The 16914-nt window shown below is 51.0% G+C and overlaps 1 protein-coding gene across 2 annotated transcripts in view; it reads right to left on the reverse strand.

Moving 5' to 3' along the window:
- Positions 1–16914, reverse strand: part of Mindy4 (MINDY lysine 48 deubiquitinase 4) — a 110463-nt gene that overhangs the window by 25388 nt on the left and 68161 nt on the right. For both annotated transcript variants that reach the window (XM_041640281.1, XM_041640280.1), the window contains 4 exons: positions 12310–12411; positions 10903–10966; positions 9977–10042; positions 4667–4734 (listed from right to left, as the gene is read on the reverse strand). In XM_041640281.1, coding sequence (XP_041496215.1) covers positions 4667–4734; positions 9977–10042; positions 10903–10966; positions 12310–12411 — 300 coding nt within the window. The remainder of the gene's footprint in view (positions 1–4666; positions 4735–9976; positions 10043–10902; positions 10967–12309; positions 12412–16914) is intronic.

Genomic DNA, 16914 nt, shown 5'->3' on the forward strand with positions numbered 1-16914 from the left:
CGGCACTCGGGCTTTTACACGAATGAGTTAAGTTTTGGTTTCTGCTTCCTGTGGCTGGGGCTGACCTTGCCTCCTAGCCAGCGTTCACGGCTGACTTTCATTTTAGGGCTATTTTCTCAAGGAAAGAAACTGTCCTGCTGGCACTGTTGTTTTTAATCTCAAGAGTTTCAAGAGAAGAGTCACATGGTGGGATGCAGGGTGGCCAGACCCTGGCCCTCAGTGCCTGGTTGTGCTGTCCAACATTATGTTTTTGAACTTTCAAGACTGCTCTTCAGCAGCCAAAGATGCTGCAGTAATGAGCGCTGATGGTCTACTGGACAAAAAAAAAAAAAACTTTTCAGGCTGCTGGTACAACCTCTTGCCACTGACGGGCCCTGCCCCACTGTGAGCCAAGCCGGGCTCCCCACAGTACCCTCCCTCTCCTCTCTGCACCTCCAGTCCTGGGTCACCCAGGTCTGACTTGGAGAGTCCCTGACTTCAGGACTCTGAGCACCCCTGGGAGCTTGCAAGAGCTCCCTGGGGATATCTCTAGCCACATGGCTCACTGCACAGAAGCCATGTGAGCATGAACATGTGACATGTATTTTTTTACTGTATGAAACTTCAGATCTTAAGGAAGAAGGTGAACAGCTTGGCATCAGGTGGGGAAAAGAACAACCTACATAAGCTCGGCCTTCACTGGGGCCTGTACCTAGGAACAGCTGGGCTGCTTATGCTGGGTTTCCGTGCCCACAGTATCAACCCAAGTTCTGCTCTGACTTAGGAATGACCTGTGGGTGATATGAGGGCAACCTCTGGGCTGGAGAGAGAACCCTGCCAGGAAGGGGAGACAGAAGGCACACACTCACATCACACATGTCATCATGTTATCCCCTACACAATCTCAGAACAACAATATCCACCTCACATACACACATATCACACACACACACACCCAACACACCGCAGCACATACACACTCAACACACACATACGACACATACACCCAACACACACACACACACATACACATATATACCACACACACATTCAACACAACACGCACTACACATACCCAACACACACAGCATACACACACACACACATACCACTCAACTCATGTACACACACCCAACACATACACACAGCACACACACACATACAGAATGTTTGGAAGAAACTTCAGAGGTCTTCCCAGTCCAGCACTCTCATGGCTAAGCAGCAATGATATTAGGAACTCTGGGTTTCTGTTTCTAACGACAACCCAAAGTGGTAACAGACCATCCAAAAACAGCAGCATCAAAGGATCCTCCACGCTGACTCTGAGCCAGAGCAGGAAGGCCCCCGGCCATCGTCTGCTTCTGCGTTTTTAAGTAGAGCTGAGATCTCTTCAAGGAAGAGTCATGCCAGATGTTTGAAGAGGGGCGGAGGGGACTTGCCCTCCCTACCACCTTCACCTGACTACATCTGCTTTATATGGGGAGCTTCTGTGTGTGTGTGTGTGTGTGTGTGTGTGTGTGTGTGTGTATGTGTGTGTGTGTGTGAGTGTGTGTATGTGTGTATGTGTGTGTGTATGTGTGTGTGTATGTGTGTGTGTATGTGTGTGTATGTGTGTGTATGTGTGTGTATGTGTGTGTATGTGTGTGTGTGAGTGTGTGTGTGTATGTGTGTGTATGTGTGTGTATGTGTGTGTGTATGTGTGTGTGTATGTGTGTGTGTGCGTGTGTGTGTGTGTGAGTGTGTGTATGTGTGTGTGTGCATGTGTGTGTATGTGTGTGTGTGTCGCGTGCACATGCGCACGTGCGCATCTTTTTATTTTGATTTTTTGAAACAGAATTTTTGAGGAATAAATTAGATTTCGTTTAATTTCCATGAGAGTTGAAAAGGCACTGTCCTAGCTCCAGTCAGTTAATGATGAAGAACCGAAGACACACTGGTCAGTCAGGGCTGTGGGCAGCTGAGTAGGGGTGGAACCAAGTGCCCTTGATCTACTATGAATCTGTCAAAGGTTTTCATTTGCAGTTTCACCAACAGGTCACCTGGTGCCTGAGCTGGGTGACATCTGCACTTCTGTGTCCAGATGTTTCTGCACCCAGATGTCTGTGAAGACCTTTGAGGGTTGCTGACCCCATGGCAGTAGATGGGAAGTGGGTTCTCCCAGTCCTAGGGCCACTACTCAGCAGAGCACACTCGTCAGCAGAGCTGTCCCCCAAATCTGGGGGCTGAGGATTGTGGTCACTGCAACATCACTCTCAAAATCTGGTTAGCATTGAGATGGCATGGGCTGCTCCTGCCCTCACTGTGGCCCCACTTTTCCTCCAAACAAAGCCCCTGGATCACAGGTGGGCAGGCAAGATCAGCTCGGCCTGCATGTCTCTACCTCAAGTAGCCTTCTGGGAGTATATGCAGACACCACCCAGGCTATGCAGATCTGTCTTGGTTCTTGATGGTGCCCTCAGTCTATATGCTTTATTGTACTTGATCAGATCAGAAATAGTTGATGTCACCTCAAGTTCACTTCACAATGGACACCCCAGGCCAGGGATTGGTCCTCCACTGGGTCCATCTCAGGCCCCATGGCGCTCAGGCTTGGCAGGAAGTACATGCCAAGGATGAGCATTGAGCACACCATGACAGACTGAGGCGACCTCCTAGGCATCAAGACAAGACTGATGGAGGAGGGGACAAGGACCAGTGGAGGCTAGCACTCAGCAGGAACACAACCCATCTTTCATGCTCCCAGAGGGTTTGGCAGGTGACAGCGTATGAGCAGAGGTGACCTTGCCCTACCTATGATCCAGGGGGTTCCTGTGGAGGAAAGATAGCGTAAACCACAAGGGATAAGTGGCCCAGGAAGCTCCAGTTCTTAGATGAAGGAACTCCAGCACAGACGAGCAATCAGACCTGACCCTAAGTCTATCACCCAAATTTGCCTCTGAATGCAGCAAACCTAAAAAGCTGGGTGGGGCCTATCTGCTTGGTAGCTGCCTGCCAGCTTGCCTTGCTGTGTAGCCTGGGCAAACCATTCACCTCCTAAAGCCACAGTGACCATAGAGGACCCACCAGCCTAGTGTGTGTCGGGGGTGGGGGGGATAGAGACTCCTCCATGTGTTCTAGCATGACATCAAGGCAAAGGGTTGGGCACACTGAAGCTGCAGAAGATGCTGACCGCCATTGTCCTCACTGCACGTGGGCCTATCCTCTCCTGTGTCCTCTAAAGAAAGGTGAAAAGAGACCACTAGGGTAAGACAAAACCCATCCCACAGCAGGTCCCTATTCAGCTCCCTGGGAAGGGAGAGAATCCTGACGTAGACTATCCTGCCTTAGGAACCTCAAGACACTTGCCTAAGGGCTCAAGAAAGCTGCCCAGAGGCCCTGGAGTCAGGTGGAATGCACCTCTGTGTCCATGTTACATATGTGCGGATCCCTATGCATGCCTGTCTTTGAGTCAGTGTCTATGTCTGTGTGTCCATCTGTGTGTGCATGTGTGCGTGTATGTGTGTGCTCAAGCACATGCATGTGTGTACATGCACGTGTTGCTAGGACTGCAACTCTAAAGGATGTCCACAAGTAAGAAAGCCTGGATGGGGGCTGCTCTGATTGGACGGATCAGTGAGAGGTAGTGATAGTTCTCTGCTCTGCTCAATGGGAATATTGCTTGGATGCACGGCCCTGAATCCAGGGATAGGCTCTAGGCAGGTGCTTGCACATGGCCAGGGTGCCCCCTCACTTCAGGCCGCCTCAATGAGTGCACAAGCTGGGCCAGAGGCTCCTGTACAGATGGGGAAGTTGCAATGAGAACTCCCAGGCTTGGTCCCCAAGAGCATAGCTCCCCTCAGTGAAGCTGAAAGCTCCCCCAAGCAGCCCTCCCACCACCCAGGGATTAACAAGCCAAGCTGGGGAGAAGGCAGAAAGGCTTACGGGTCTCCGTGCACGTGAGCCCGTACCAAGAATGCATCATATCATTATGGCAGGATTAGAAATAAAATACCATTAGAAAGTGCTGTGCACACTCTGGTTTAATAAGGTCAGCTGCAGCAAGCAGCAGGAGGGCCAGTGCACGAGGCTGCAAAGCCCCATGTCTCCCCGCCCCCCACAGCAGAGGCCCAGGGAGACAGCACTAGGCCACCTGCCCAGTTGACAGGGGAACAAATGCTCTTTCTGCCAGGGCAACCCAGGCTCAACCCTTCCTCCAGATCTGCTAAGAGCTATTCCCCAAATTCCCCTCACCAGGTACTCCTAACCATACTCCCTCCCCCAGAGCTCCACACCCCAGACCTGCCTCTGCTTGGAAGGAATGGAGGATTAATCGATGGTACCTCACAGAAAATTCATGTGCTATTAATCTGCTGGGTTCCCTAATGGCAATGCTCAGGTCTCTGTCTCCATTATCTACCCCGTGTCAGGGGATCTCACTGAGTACTCAGGCTTGCCAGTACTGCACTGAAGCTCTCTGAGGGAGGGAGTCCCCCCCCCCCCACTGTTCCTGGCACAGAGGGAGGGAGGGTCATCCTGCTGGCTGCCACTGCTGTCTCTGGCACATATGAGAAGGCCAAAGAGAAAGTAAGATGCATATACAGATTGTAATTGCTCCTCTCCACTGCAGCCAGAGAATCCAAGCTCTCCCTCCTTGCCGTCCAGGGAAGAAGACAGACAGCCTCTGGCCTGGGATGAAGGGGATACTCACAGCTCCAGCGATCTGGACAGGATGGCAGACAAGGTGAGCAGGATGCAACCATAGGGTCCCACTTCGAACTGAGGGAAGAGGAAAGAGGACACCATCAAATGACATTGCCACCTCAAGCCTGCCAGGGCCATGGCTTCATCTGGGCTTCATGGCTTCCAGCCTAGTCACAGAGGTTGGTGGGTAGCCATAAAGAATATATCCCATTCACACAGACTTTCTTAGCCGGGCCTTCTAAAGGACATAGGAGCACAGAACTGAACCCCCAAACCTGGGCGACATTAACACCACCATGGAGTTCATATGCGACCTCAGAAGCACCAAAGCCCAGGAGCTAGCAGCAGTGGCAGCACGTTCCATTCTGGGACCACTGTCACCTCTGGCCCTGACAGAAGGGAGCTGTTATTGCCCTCTGCCAGAGAATGAGGCCGCCCAGGTCCTGTCCAACACAATGGGGGCCTAAGGGGGCTCTGCTTGACACAGTTCCTTATACGGAAGAACTGAGCTATGACGTCAGCAAATAGACAGCGGATGCAGAACACAGCTGGAATCCTCTGGAAACCAGGAAGTCCCCACCTTTGTTACAAAGTTACTATTTAAAGGGGTTTTTAAATACACAGATTTGATTGTCTTATTATCTTGAGTTTATTTGTCTGATACTAAAAATGTTGCTGATGCTGCATCTGGTCTATTTTGCATCTCAGGCTCCTCCCCCTGGACTCTGCCACTCTGAGAAAACCACATGGTTGTGGGGGTGTTTCTGAACTTCCCGGTCCCTACCCACTTTTCTCCACTGTAAACTATAGGTAAAGTAGAGGTCTTTGCTTACAGCAGGTTGTAAAGCACTTAGAGCCGGGCCTGCCTGGCACCCAGAGTGGCTGTGGTACACTATGATACACTTCCAGCTCTGCACTACCCACCTGCCCACCTGCCCAGGGACCAGAGCTGTGATGGTTAGTTTTGTTCATTGTTATTGTTTTGGTTCTTGGTCACTTGACACAAGCTAGAATCATCTGGTAAGAAAACGCCCGATTGGAAAAATGCCTCCACCAGGTTGCCTGTATGTAACAAGTCTGCAGGGCATTTTATTGACTGATGATTAATAATATATTTTATTACTGTTTCTTAGAAGCCTGTTCTTTTCTAATGAGGGATGGAAAGGAAGTAGATCCAGATGAGAAGCAAAGGAGAAGAACAAGGAGGATTAGAGGGAGGGGAACCTATAATCAGGATGCTATGTGAGAAAAAATGATTTTCAATAAGAGGGATAAAAGTAAAAATTAAAAATGTTTAAAGATAAAATAAAAAATCAGAATGAGGAAACCATGGGAAGCAAGCTAGTAAGGAGCAACCCTCCTTGGCCTCTGCTTCAGTTCCTGCTCCAGGTTCCTGTCTTCAGTTCCTGCCCTGATGTCCCTCAGGGACAGAGTATGACCTGAGCACTGTAAACTGAAATAACCCTTTTCCTCCACAGATGGTACTAGTCATGCATTTTATCAGAGCAATAGATACCTAACTAAGACAATGTTCAACTGAGATGGAGAATCAAAAGCTCCCAGCCCCAAACCAGTATGAAACTTGACTCATCCCACTGTGGGCATGATGGGCTGTGTTTGCAGATGCAGTTATAATAGTACTCCTTGTGTGTCAACAATAATTTTTGGACTTAAAGCTAAAAGGAGAAATGGCTATTTAAATAAAAATGATGTCACTGAGAACATTTTTGTCTTTCCCTTGGCCACTAAGAAACTAAGAATCAAATATGGTATTTCAGTTCGGAAACTATGACAGCTCAAGTTTCTAATAAAATTATCTTTCCTTCGAGGTACAGTCTTTGTTTTCTCCCTGAAGATCAAATAGCCATTTAGCTGATGGTAAAAACGTAACGCTGAGTGGAGCTCCTGTACCAAGAAAACGTTTCCTCGCGGCAGAGTGATGCTCACCTGTGACCTCAGCACTGGCAGGGTGAGAGGATTGCAAGCTCAGGCCCACTGCGGGCTATAAGGGACTGTGAGGCCATCCCGGGCTGTACAAACCTGTCTCAAAGATAGACAATGCAAAGGCTGGACTCTGCCAAGGGGCTTCGTAAGAAGCAGGTGACCATGTGTCTACTCAGTGGCCATGACTCAGAAAGAAAAAACAAAACAAAACTCGGGAAGTGTGGAGAATGTCTCATCCCGAGCAGGACTGCGAGCTCCTCGGAAAACACACAGGAAGGCCTCACCTGAAGGTGGCTGTGGAGGAGAGGTCCAGAGAGGGCTTTCTGGAGGTGTGATGTCTAACAGAAATGCAAGAGGCAGTGAGAAGAGAAGGACCACTGCTTCGGGCAAGGCAAGAGAGTGCAACGCCCTAGGGGCCGACCAGAGGGGACAGAGAGCCCTGGAAACACCCATTTTATAAACATGCCCCACTCTCTTTGGTAACAAACAACGTGAATAAATATCATTCAACCTCATCTAGATTCTGTGACCTCAAACCAGGCACTTGGTGCTGTGGCTCCTACAATGAAAAACAAAGATGACTAAGACCCTGCCTTGCAGATTTCCTGGGTTACCTACGGTGCACGCTCTCAAAGACAACACCTGTGGATGCGACAGCTGCAGAGCAATGCTGCGGTCCCCCCTCGGGTGACCCAGGCTCGGCAGGATCTGGAGGATGAATCCTGTGTGCAGTTTTGATACAACCTTCCAGTGCCTAGGGGAGTCACCAAGATAACCTGATTCCCCTTCAGCTATGGCCTTACACTTTGCCTAGGGGAAGCCTCTGCTTTAGGGTCTATCTCCCTGTCCAAGCCTATGGTTTATCACCCTGCAGGGCTGTGGTCTAGCTGTGACCATGCGAGCCACTGAAGCTGAACTCAGTACACAGTGAGAAGCTGTTACTGCACAGTGTGGCATGGTCCCATGAGGACACCTCGGAGAGAGCTTGCTTTGGGCCCCCAGAGGGTAAAAAACCCAACCCACTTTGGCCTTTTGGCCCTCCCAGAACACAACTGAATGGCACCAATATTCCTGCTTGCTTTTAAAAATATTTATTAAAATTATCTCATCAAATTCAAGCTGCCAAGACATGGGAGACCTCGGGGCATCAGGATAGAAGAAAAGCAACCTGGGCCGGAAACCATGGCTAAGGGTGGGAACAATGCCTGGTGCCACTTGGGGAGAAGGGACCCTTCTCCCAGCATAGCCCTGGCCCTGGAGAGACATGAACCCACCAAGGTATTCCAACGGGCAGCTGGACAGAAGCCTCCCACGCTGGCTCGAGGCCACCAGACACCTCTCAAGTGGTGAACAGCAATGAAAACAACATGGAGGCTGTTTATTTTGGGCAGTGGTGGCATGCTTTTCCAGGCCTGGCACGATGAACCTTTCTTAAGCACAGCCCATGAAAAATGGATTTGGTGTACTGAGTGCTGAGGCAGCTCAACGGCTTCCAGCAAAAATATAAATTAGGCTGTGGGGAAAGCACTGTTTCCAGAGGAATGGGGACCAGCTGCCCCCAAAAACCATGGGTAGCAGGGAGACATGCCTAGAGTCTCAAGGTGGAACTGAGGGGGCCCTCACCTGACAGCGGGCCCCTCTCTCTGAACTTCTTTATAATTTCTGTCATGCACAGGCTTCATGGAAACCCTAGGGCACAGGCTGAGGCATGAGATCCCACTTGCAGGCAAAGCTACCGAGGCCCTGGGGCTGAGGATCACCATCACAGAGGCAGTCACCTGGCAGGAAAGCCTTTCACCGACGGCATTACGGTCCCTCCTTGGTCCTCAATCACTTTCCTTCCCTGCCAGGGCAGCTCCATGCTCCATCTGCCGAAGGGGACACGCTTCCACAGCATCCCCTAGGCCCACCTCCACTCAACAGGCGGCCCCGGTTCTGCTCACCCACTCAGAGTGCCTGCCCTTCGTGTGGAAAGCATTTCCCCCCAGGTGGTCAAGGGGCTTCGTTGATCTGGAAGCTACTCAGCTGCTCCAGCTTCCATCTCTAGATTAGGAAACAAGGCTTTCCCCAGGCCACGGCCACATACCGCCAGCAGTAGCCCAGAAGGACTCCTGGCCCTCGTTTCAAGCACTCTCATTGCTCTCAGAAAGGATGGGGAACTGTGTCACTGGCAGACACCCTACAGGGTTATTTCAATTTAAAAAAAAAAAAAGGAGAGAACCAGGGAAGGGGCAAGTGCCAGGCTGCTAGTTTAGGACCTTCTCTATATGCCGACCCCTCTGCCTAGACCCAGCTGGAAGACTGCTGTACAGGCCCGAGGCCCTCCTGGGCTGCCCCAGAATAGGAAGGAACAGCTCTAGGACTAAAGGGCTTCAGCGGGGCCAGTGCCCCTTGCCCACGCCTGCCTTCAGTTATTCTGAGAGTGGGACTCTGTTTCCTTCCTAGGGAAATCTGGTGCTGCCAGGGTTAGGATGCCGCTGGGGCTGTGCCAAGACGTTCGGGATCTTCAGGGAAAAGCGCTGAGAAAGGGCATCTAATGGTCCAACCATTGTCCCTAAGCTTACCACTCAACCCCACCTCCACCGCCTCCCACCCTTGAGCCTTTACTAACCCTCGTAAGTCCAGAATCCAGAAAGGACTTCCGTCTTCGCACACCCATACCATGAAGCTAGAGCTCCCGAACAATTTGTGAGGCAGCCATGAATGCTATTCAGGCATGACAGATGAAGAAACTGAGGCACAGAGAGCTTCAGGATGGTACCCAAGTCTCAGAGCCACCCAGGGTCAAAAGCATGAAATAGAACCAGGCTGACTAAGCCAAGTACAATGCTTCCTCCACACACTCCATAAGGCTTTAACCCACTGGGATTAGAAGACCCCTACGTTTCCTATCCAACCTAGCCATAGGCCATGAGCCAGCAATGAAGGGAAGGTCCTGCACGGTTCAGCCTGCCTCCCTAGGACACTGGCGAGGTCCTGTGCTAAGCAGGGTCCCCTCCAGTCCCACCCAAGAAGCTTCTTTCTTGTCACCTCCCAGCTTGTCCTAGAACCCTCTCTGCTGACTTAGAGTTCAACCTTCCAGGGTGGCTGCTTATTCAGCAGAGGGAAAGCCCTAGAAGCCAAGCCTCAGCTTCTAATTCCAGCTGCAGCCCAGTTGCGACAGCTCCCTGGGCCTGTGATCACTACCAGCCTGCAAGGCTGTCATGGAAATTGTGCCTCCTACCCACACCCATACTTCTGCAGCCTCCCTCAGCCCATTCTGCTCAGTTTCTTTGCCAGCTCCAGGGTGGAGGTGACCAGAGCACTAACTAGTCCCTAAGGAAATTCGGAAGTTTAGCAATGCTCATGCCACCAAGGGAACCACTGCTCATACCTGATGTATGCTCTGCTGGAGAAAGGTCACCAGGTCCTCAGTGCGGGTCAGACTATATAGTGTGAGCTGTGAAGAAACACACACACAGTGAGCTACATGTCCCCCTACTGTGTCGAATGCCTATAGCCCTGGCTTTACTGCTAAAAAAATAAATAAGTGCATGAAGTCTTGTGAGTGGGTGAACTCCTGTAGGGTCCCCCTTACACCTCTGTCATGGTTCACAAACATCCAGCTCCCAGGTTTTAGAGAGTGGGACAAAGAAGAGGAGGGGCAGGGAAGAATCACTTCTCCATGTCACCACACCAGGCCAGGTCAAAACCTAACAGGCTGTTCTCAAGCAGGTCAGCAAAAAACACATGTCCAGAAAACACCCAATCAAGCAAGGGTTCAAGAGTCACATGCGCACATGGCTAGATCATAGGAAACAAATCAGCTAAAATAAAAATAGCCAGTGAAGGGTATCAAGTTTCGAGGATCTTCACTGGGTCTGCATTTTCAATAATACAAGATGCCTTTTCTGCTGCTTCCTTAGCCTTTCCCTGAGGCTGGGCCCACGGCTGCTGCTCCACGCCATCAATTCCCCTCCCACTTTCTACACTCTGATGCCTCTCCCCATCCATGAGAATCCTAGAAAACACACCAGAGACACAGGAGGGACAGAGGCCAGAGGAACAAGGGACACCGCACACTGGGCACTGAGAACACCAAGGGTACCTCTACGCCTGAGCACATGGAGGTGACAAGGAGACACTGAGCCAGTCTCCAAAGCCACCCACCTATCCCCCACCCCCAAAGGGCAGGATTCTGGGGGCCTGGGCTGCAGGGATGGCCAGCCAGCCCCAGCTGGGGGAGGATTTACTTCTATGAAAGGAGATAGTCCCCAAACAAAGCCAAAGGTGGCACGATAGTTTTCCAGAAAGCCGTACTGTTTCTAAGACTCCGTCTGCTTTGTATTTCCCTGTTGGACTGAAGTGTGGCGTTCCTGAAGACCTAAAAAGGAAAAGAAGGTGCTAAGTCCTCGACCAGATGAAAGGGCACACCCTCCAGCCAGTAAGCCCACATGTGCCGTGAAATAAATGAGGACAGGAGTGGCAGCTCCAGGGAGAACAGAGCCAAGGGTTTCTTGTTTTTCCTGCTATGAACTCACCCCTGAGTCCAGGGCATGGAAAAAGAGAGTGGTGGGTGAGTTTGGAAGAACCACGTCTACGTCTGGCAGGAGGAGACCTGACTCTCCTTTACAGTTGGCAAAGCCATCTGCAGAGGAAGAACTGCTGGCTTGCCACTGCCTTCACGCAGGGCAAGGATTCCAGCCATCCCCTTAGAAGCCTTCCCCCCCCCCCCCACTGAGACAACCTCCAGCAACCACAACGGGTGTGTAGCCCAGTGCAGTCCTGATTAAGAGTAGCATCTGGGGTGGGACCCACTTGCCACCAGCTTCTATGTGGCCTGGGACACACCACCTTTCTTCTCTGGACTTCTGTTTTATAAGCTCTTGACTGTCTGCCCTTAGAGCTGCCAAATAGGTTACGTGCCTACATTATGTGAATAAATTGCCTGGCATAGAGTGGGTAGCAGCAGTCGACCACCCTAAGCACAACTCATGTGATGCCCAGCTATTGCCCTAAGCACATCACATTTATTATCTGCCATTTATTTACATTAATAAAAGATTCATACTGATAACATTATTATATTTAATACACATCATTTATTTATACATACTCATTTAGCTCTGAACAACCATTAAGTTATCATTGTCACCCCATTTTCTAAACAAGTCAATAAATGAGGAGTGGGGAGCTGAGGCCAGTTCCCAAGAGTACACATCCAGCAAGCCACAGCTTTCAGAGTCTGCTATAGAAAGCCCCCTTTCTTAAGCACTATGCTAAAGGAACCAAACTGGTTCCCCAAACCACCTCCTTTATCAAAGCTTAGTCATAGAACTGGAGCAAAGTGATGTTTCTACCCTGAGGGACTGCGGGGCAGGATGGGGGTGTCGTCAAGGTAACAGAATCCTGAATCTGAGTCGCAGCCTCTGCCACTCACCTCTCTATCTCATCCTCATTGGAACGAGGTCCAAGTGACACAGGGGGAAGTACGCTTTGGGGTCCTGGATGGTGGCACAGATTCAGCCTGTGGCCTCAGGATCAGGGAAACACTGAGGAACTGAGGGCCTGGGTCACGGGCTTTCTCCTGTACTTCCCAAGTCCTGGGTGGTGGGCAGGTAGGAGCACATCCTCCTTCATGGGTCATACAGATTCTCTGTCCAAGACCAGGACATCCTCAGCTATCAGCTGGGCATTAAATGCGACGTGACCCCCAGAAGCACTTACAGCGCAACCACGGCTTGCTCTCTCCCTCCGGCGCGCCACAGGATGTCTGCAATGGCCAAGGCAAGGCAATGGGTCCTCTGGGCGTCTGAGGGCTGCAGCCGGCTGATGAGAAAGGGAGCATGTTTAGGTTCGTGAAGACACAGGGCACAACAGGCATATCTGCGCCCTATCAGACATATTTAAGTGGCCCTTTGTACATGCCCCCTCTTTCCTTGCAGTCCAGGGACCCTTAGCTAAGCTTCAGGGTCTGTACGATCTACAGATGAAGACTAGAGGAGGAGTTTTGAGGGACAGCCTTGAGGTTAGGGACAGGAATATTAACTACAGGAGCCAAATTACCTCAAAGCCTTGGCAAGACCTGGACATGAACTGTAAGAGGACTTCTCATTCTGACAAGGCCAAGAATACGCGGGCACTACTGCCACAATGGGCAGAAGTGAGGCACTATCCTGCCTTGGCCTTGGCCAGTCCCAACAGCTAGGGGCAGACGAGCCTACAAGTGAGCAGGAGCCAGGACCCTAACTAGCTGACTATGCAAATACAAGTTATGGGTGAGGAAGTCAGACTCAGGGATGGCTGTAGGGGTGCTGCCATGCTGCCAACTGAAACAAGCAGTGGCTGTGTTGTGATGGGGCTGCCACTCCTCAGACCACTTGAGAAGCTGTGAGATTCATGGAAAGCATAGGACAAAGTGGGAAGGAGAAAGGCTGCTAGGCTGGACCTCCGGGACCTGGGGAAGGCGCAGAAAAGGAAGGTCAGAGAGAGAGAGGCAGCAACATGCAGACACAGGGCAGTTTTAGGAAGTTCAGTCACCACATCTAAAGCCGCTGAGCCATCCTGCAATAAAAATGGTGACTAAGAGGTTCCTGGGACACGGCAAGAGTAAGAGGGAGGAAGGCAGCAGCCAAATATAGCCATTTCTTTCCACTTGACATTTCCAGGGCTCCTCTATGCTAAGCTCCTGGCTTTCCTCTCTGCTCTGCGGTGCTCCCTACATTCTTGCAGAAGCTGGCTTGAATCTCTTCTTAACCAACACGAGGAAGACCTGCTGGGGGCAGGGCAAAGAAATGTACACAGGAGAATTCCGGGTTTTCACTCGCCAAAAAAAAAAAAATGCCTGACTTCCACACTGAGATGTCTGAGGGAGAGAGTGCTGGAATCTACCCATCCTGTCAGGGCAAGAGGAGAGAAACCAGGAGACCAGGAAGCAGCTACCATGGTGGGACACAGAGCCATGCATCTACAGCCAGGCTGTTATTTAAAATGAAAATCTATTACTTGAAAACAAAAGGTGACAAGACACAGTGGTGCCTCTGTTTCCCCATTTAGAAACTGGCGATGACAGTGAGCTCCCCTCAGCCTTGGGAGCCTTAAACAAGACAGTGCCTATGAGCCTCATCCCTGATGCATGGGGAGTTTTCAGTCACTGGTTCCATTGGCACCACTGTCACCACATGGGCCACATCCACAGACAGGGGGTTCACCTGACCCCTGCTGACATGGCACTCCTGCACTGGCAAGGCTGTGGGGGCAGCAAGACAAGCAATGAGGCTCAGGCTGGGAGAAAATAAGCCAGGGACCGCCTGATGCTCCTCAAACTCAGGAAGCCTGTCATATTTCTCACAGGAAATGGGGACCATATCATCGCCAAACCGGATGGCCTATGGCTGTTAGGAGCACCAACCCGGCTCAGCACTTGCTAGGAAAATAACATTGAATAAACAGTTCTCTGGATTTCAGGAGAGGCCATGCCAGGGACAGAGCTGCCTGGATGGTAAAGACAGGCAAACAACAGGCGAGAGGACTGGATGGTAATTCTTTGAATTCAGAAACAACAAACAGGCTTCACGGCTCCTAGATCACCTGCAGCCTCACAGAACACCTTCACCAACATGTTCAAGGTGGGACCTCTTCTCACAGTGACCCCACCTCCATCCAGATTAAAAACTTTTGACTGGCAGAAGATGTGTAAAAGTCTGCCTGAACAGAAGCACACTGCCCGGGTACCTATGGCTGGGGAACCTAACCTACAGTCTAGGAACCATCGACCCCTCTGAGTATCGCACTTGAAGGACATGGCAGGAGCACACAATCCTTCCTCAGAAACTTTTCAGTACAACGACATTCAAGATTTTTTTTTCATGTGAATTGGTGTTGTCTCTGTGTTTATGTCTATGAGAGAGTGTCAGATCCCCTGGAACTGGAGTTGGAAGCTGCCATGTGGGTATTGAGGATTGAACACGGGTCCTCTGGAAGAGCAGCCAGTCCACTTAACCACTGAGCCCGTCGTTCATGATTTTAAAAGTTAGTACAGGAGTCCTAACAAGAGCCTGGCCCTAATGATAAGGACCCTCTATACGCATCATTTCATGAGACCGATACAAACAGCCCCGGAGCTCTGCACTGTACCATCCTCTTCAAGCGTGAAGAACCCAGTCTTGGGGGTGAAGTGGTGTATCCAAGTCACAGGGAAGGGGAACAAGGGAGAGTCAAGTTAACCACAGTTTTATGACCTGCCGCCTTCCTTGCAGCCCATCTGTATCTGTAATGCAATCAAGGCAGCATTCCCCTGGGCCAGAATCTCCTGTTCCCACTGGCTCTGCCTGCTGCCTCTCTGAGCGGGCCTGTTTCTAGAGCCCTCACTCTCTGTGCCAGCTTCCCCAGCAGCTTCTGCAGCTCCCGCCTCAGCCTGGCCTTCTCCATCTTTCTGAAGGTGTGGCTTCCTGAGACCTCGAGAGATCATTTTCTAAATAACACAGTAGATCATAGAAAGTGCAGTGACCAGCAGTCAAGAGGTCTGGGGTCAGTATCTGGTCCCCAGGCAGCAGGGAGTCCCACACCCTCTTCAGTCTTGCTGTTCTGTAATTTTGGTTACCCCAGAGTTGTTGGGGCTCTCTCTGTCATTCACACACACACACACACACACACACACACACACACACTTATCCCAAAGGTGACAACAAAAAGATGGGTGGGTCACCAGTAGCTGCCTACATAGCCAGGACTTGACCCTCACCAGTAACTGGGTGATAGCTTCACTGGAGATCCCTTGGTGACAGAGAAGGCCCTACATTACCTAGACAAACTTATCACATTCCCACCAGAAATCTGGCTCCCAGCCAGGCTCTTACAACAGAAGTTTCTTCAAGAGCCTAATTCCTCCAGAAGTGCAGGCTGAAGTGCCGAAGAAGGGCTGGGTGAGAAGCCTGTGTTCGCCCAAGTGTCTCAGAGAAAACAGATGTTTCTACCCTAATTATCTCAAGACAATTGTACCTGTCCCCAAAGATGCACCCACATGAGCTAAGCCTATAAAGCAGAAGAGTGTGTCCAGGCCACGGTTCCTTCATTTCTGCCCCTCTGAGGGAGGGCAGAGGGCTGGCTGGCTGGGGGCCATGGGGACCTTGTATCTGGAGAGCCAAGGCAAGTGTTCCTGCTGTGAACTCCAAGCGCTCTTGCCGTGGGCTTCAGAAAGGAAGTATGGTAAGGGGGCAGGATCCCAGATCCTCTCTCTGCATTCCTGCCAGCCTCTAAAGGCCTTTCCAGCCCCAGGGCTCTCCTGGGGCCTGTGCAGGGGATGAGCCAAGCTGCATAGCTCCTGTCCAGTGGAAAAACACCACATCCTGCTGCCTGGCTTTGCCGGGCGAACTGAGGCGAGGTAGTTGCCAGCCTGATGGAGTGAGCCATAATGAGGCCAGACAGCCACACAGAAAACACATGGCCTGGCCAAGCTGCATTTGTTTCTGCCTGGCTTCCCTGAAGGGGCCACCCACCCTCGGCTATGCTCTCCTGGAGCCTTGTCCCTTTCTCAGGATCTTCTAGACTCAGTGTCCAAGAACCCAACCCAGGAGCCGCACATGTGGGAGATCTTCGGGCAGGCAGAGCTCCCTGAGAAGTACCACAGTCCCAGGGTCAAAAGAGCAGTTGTCCTCCCCACCCCAACCCTGTTCTTATGAAGCTGGACAGTTTCTAAAAACACGGAATTTCAGCGTGAAGAGGGGGCACTCCGGCCTCAAAACCACCGAGCATACACAGCCCAGGCAGGAACATGGATGACTCTGTCCACCAGTACCAGGCACTAAGTCATTCAAGCTGGAGATCCAAAACAGACGTAATTGTAACCCCCTCCCCGCAACACACACATACACAAACTGACCACAGAGCAGTTCTCTGTGGTCTTCTGCACTAGTTTTCCTAAACTGGGGCCGAGGATGCTCTGCTGAGAAGCTCTTTGTGCATAGAGAACCTAAAGAGTACCAGAGCACCCATCAGCCATTTCCAACTTCAACAGCCTCATCTCTTCCTGCCATCTCTGGTCCCCACTGCTTCTAGTGTGCAGGAGCATGCTGTGACAGGCACGATGTCACAGGCCATTGTGGCTCAGCAATGGTGCCAACTTTGACCCTGAGCTATCAGCTCTCCATCTATGGGCCTCAGTTCCCCCATCTGTACCATGATGGGCTGAGTTCAATGGGCCTATTCACTTACACGGTCCTGGAAGGTTTTTGGTTTTTTTTTTTTGTTTGTTTTTGGTTTTTTTTGGTTCTGTTTGCATTTTCTCAAGGAGTGCAACTTAAGGGTGTTTACTAACTCAGAGATGTGAACCCT

This window comes from Microtus oregoni, unplaced genomic scaffold (genome assembly GCF_018167655.1).
Source record: "Microtus oregoni isolate MIOR12 unplaced genomic scaffold, Mior012 000062F_ref0000492, whole genome shotgun sequence".
Classification (NCBI taxonomy): Eukaryota; Metazoa; Chordata; class Mammalia; order Rodentia; family Cricetidae; genus Microtus; species Microtus oregoni.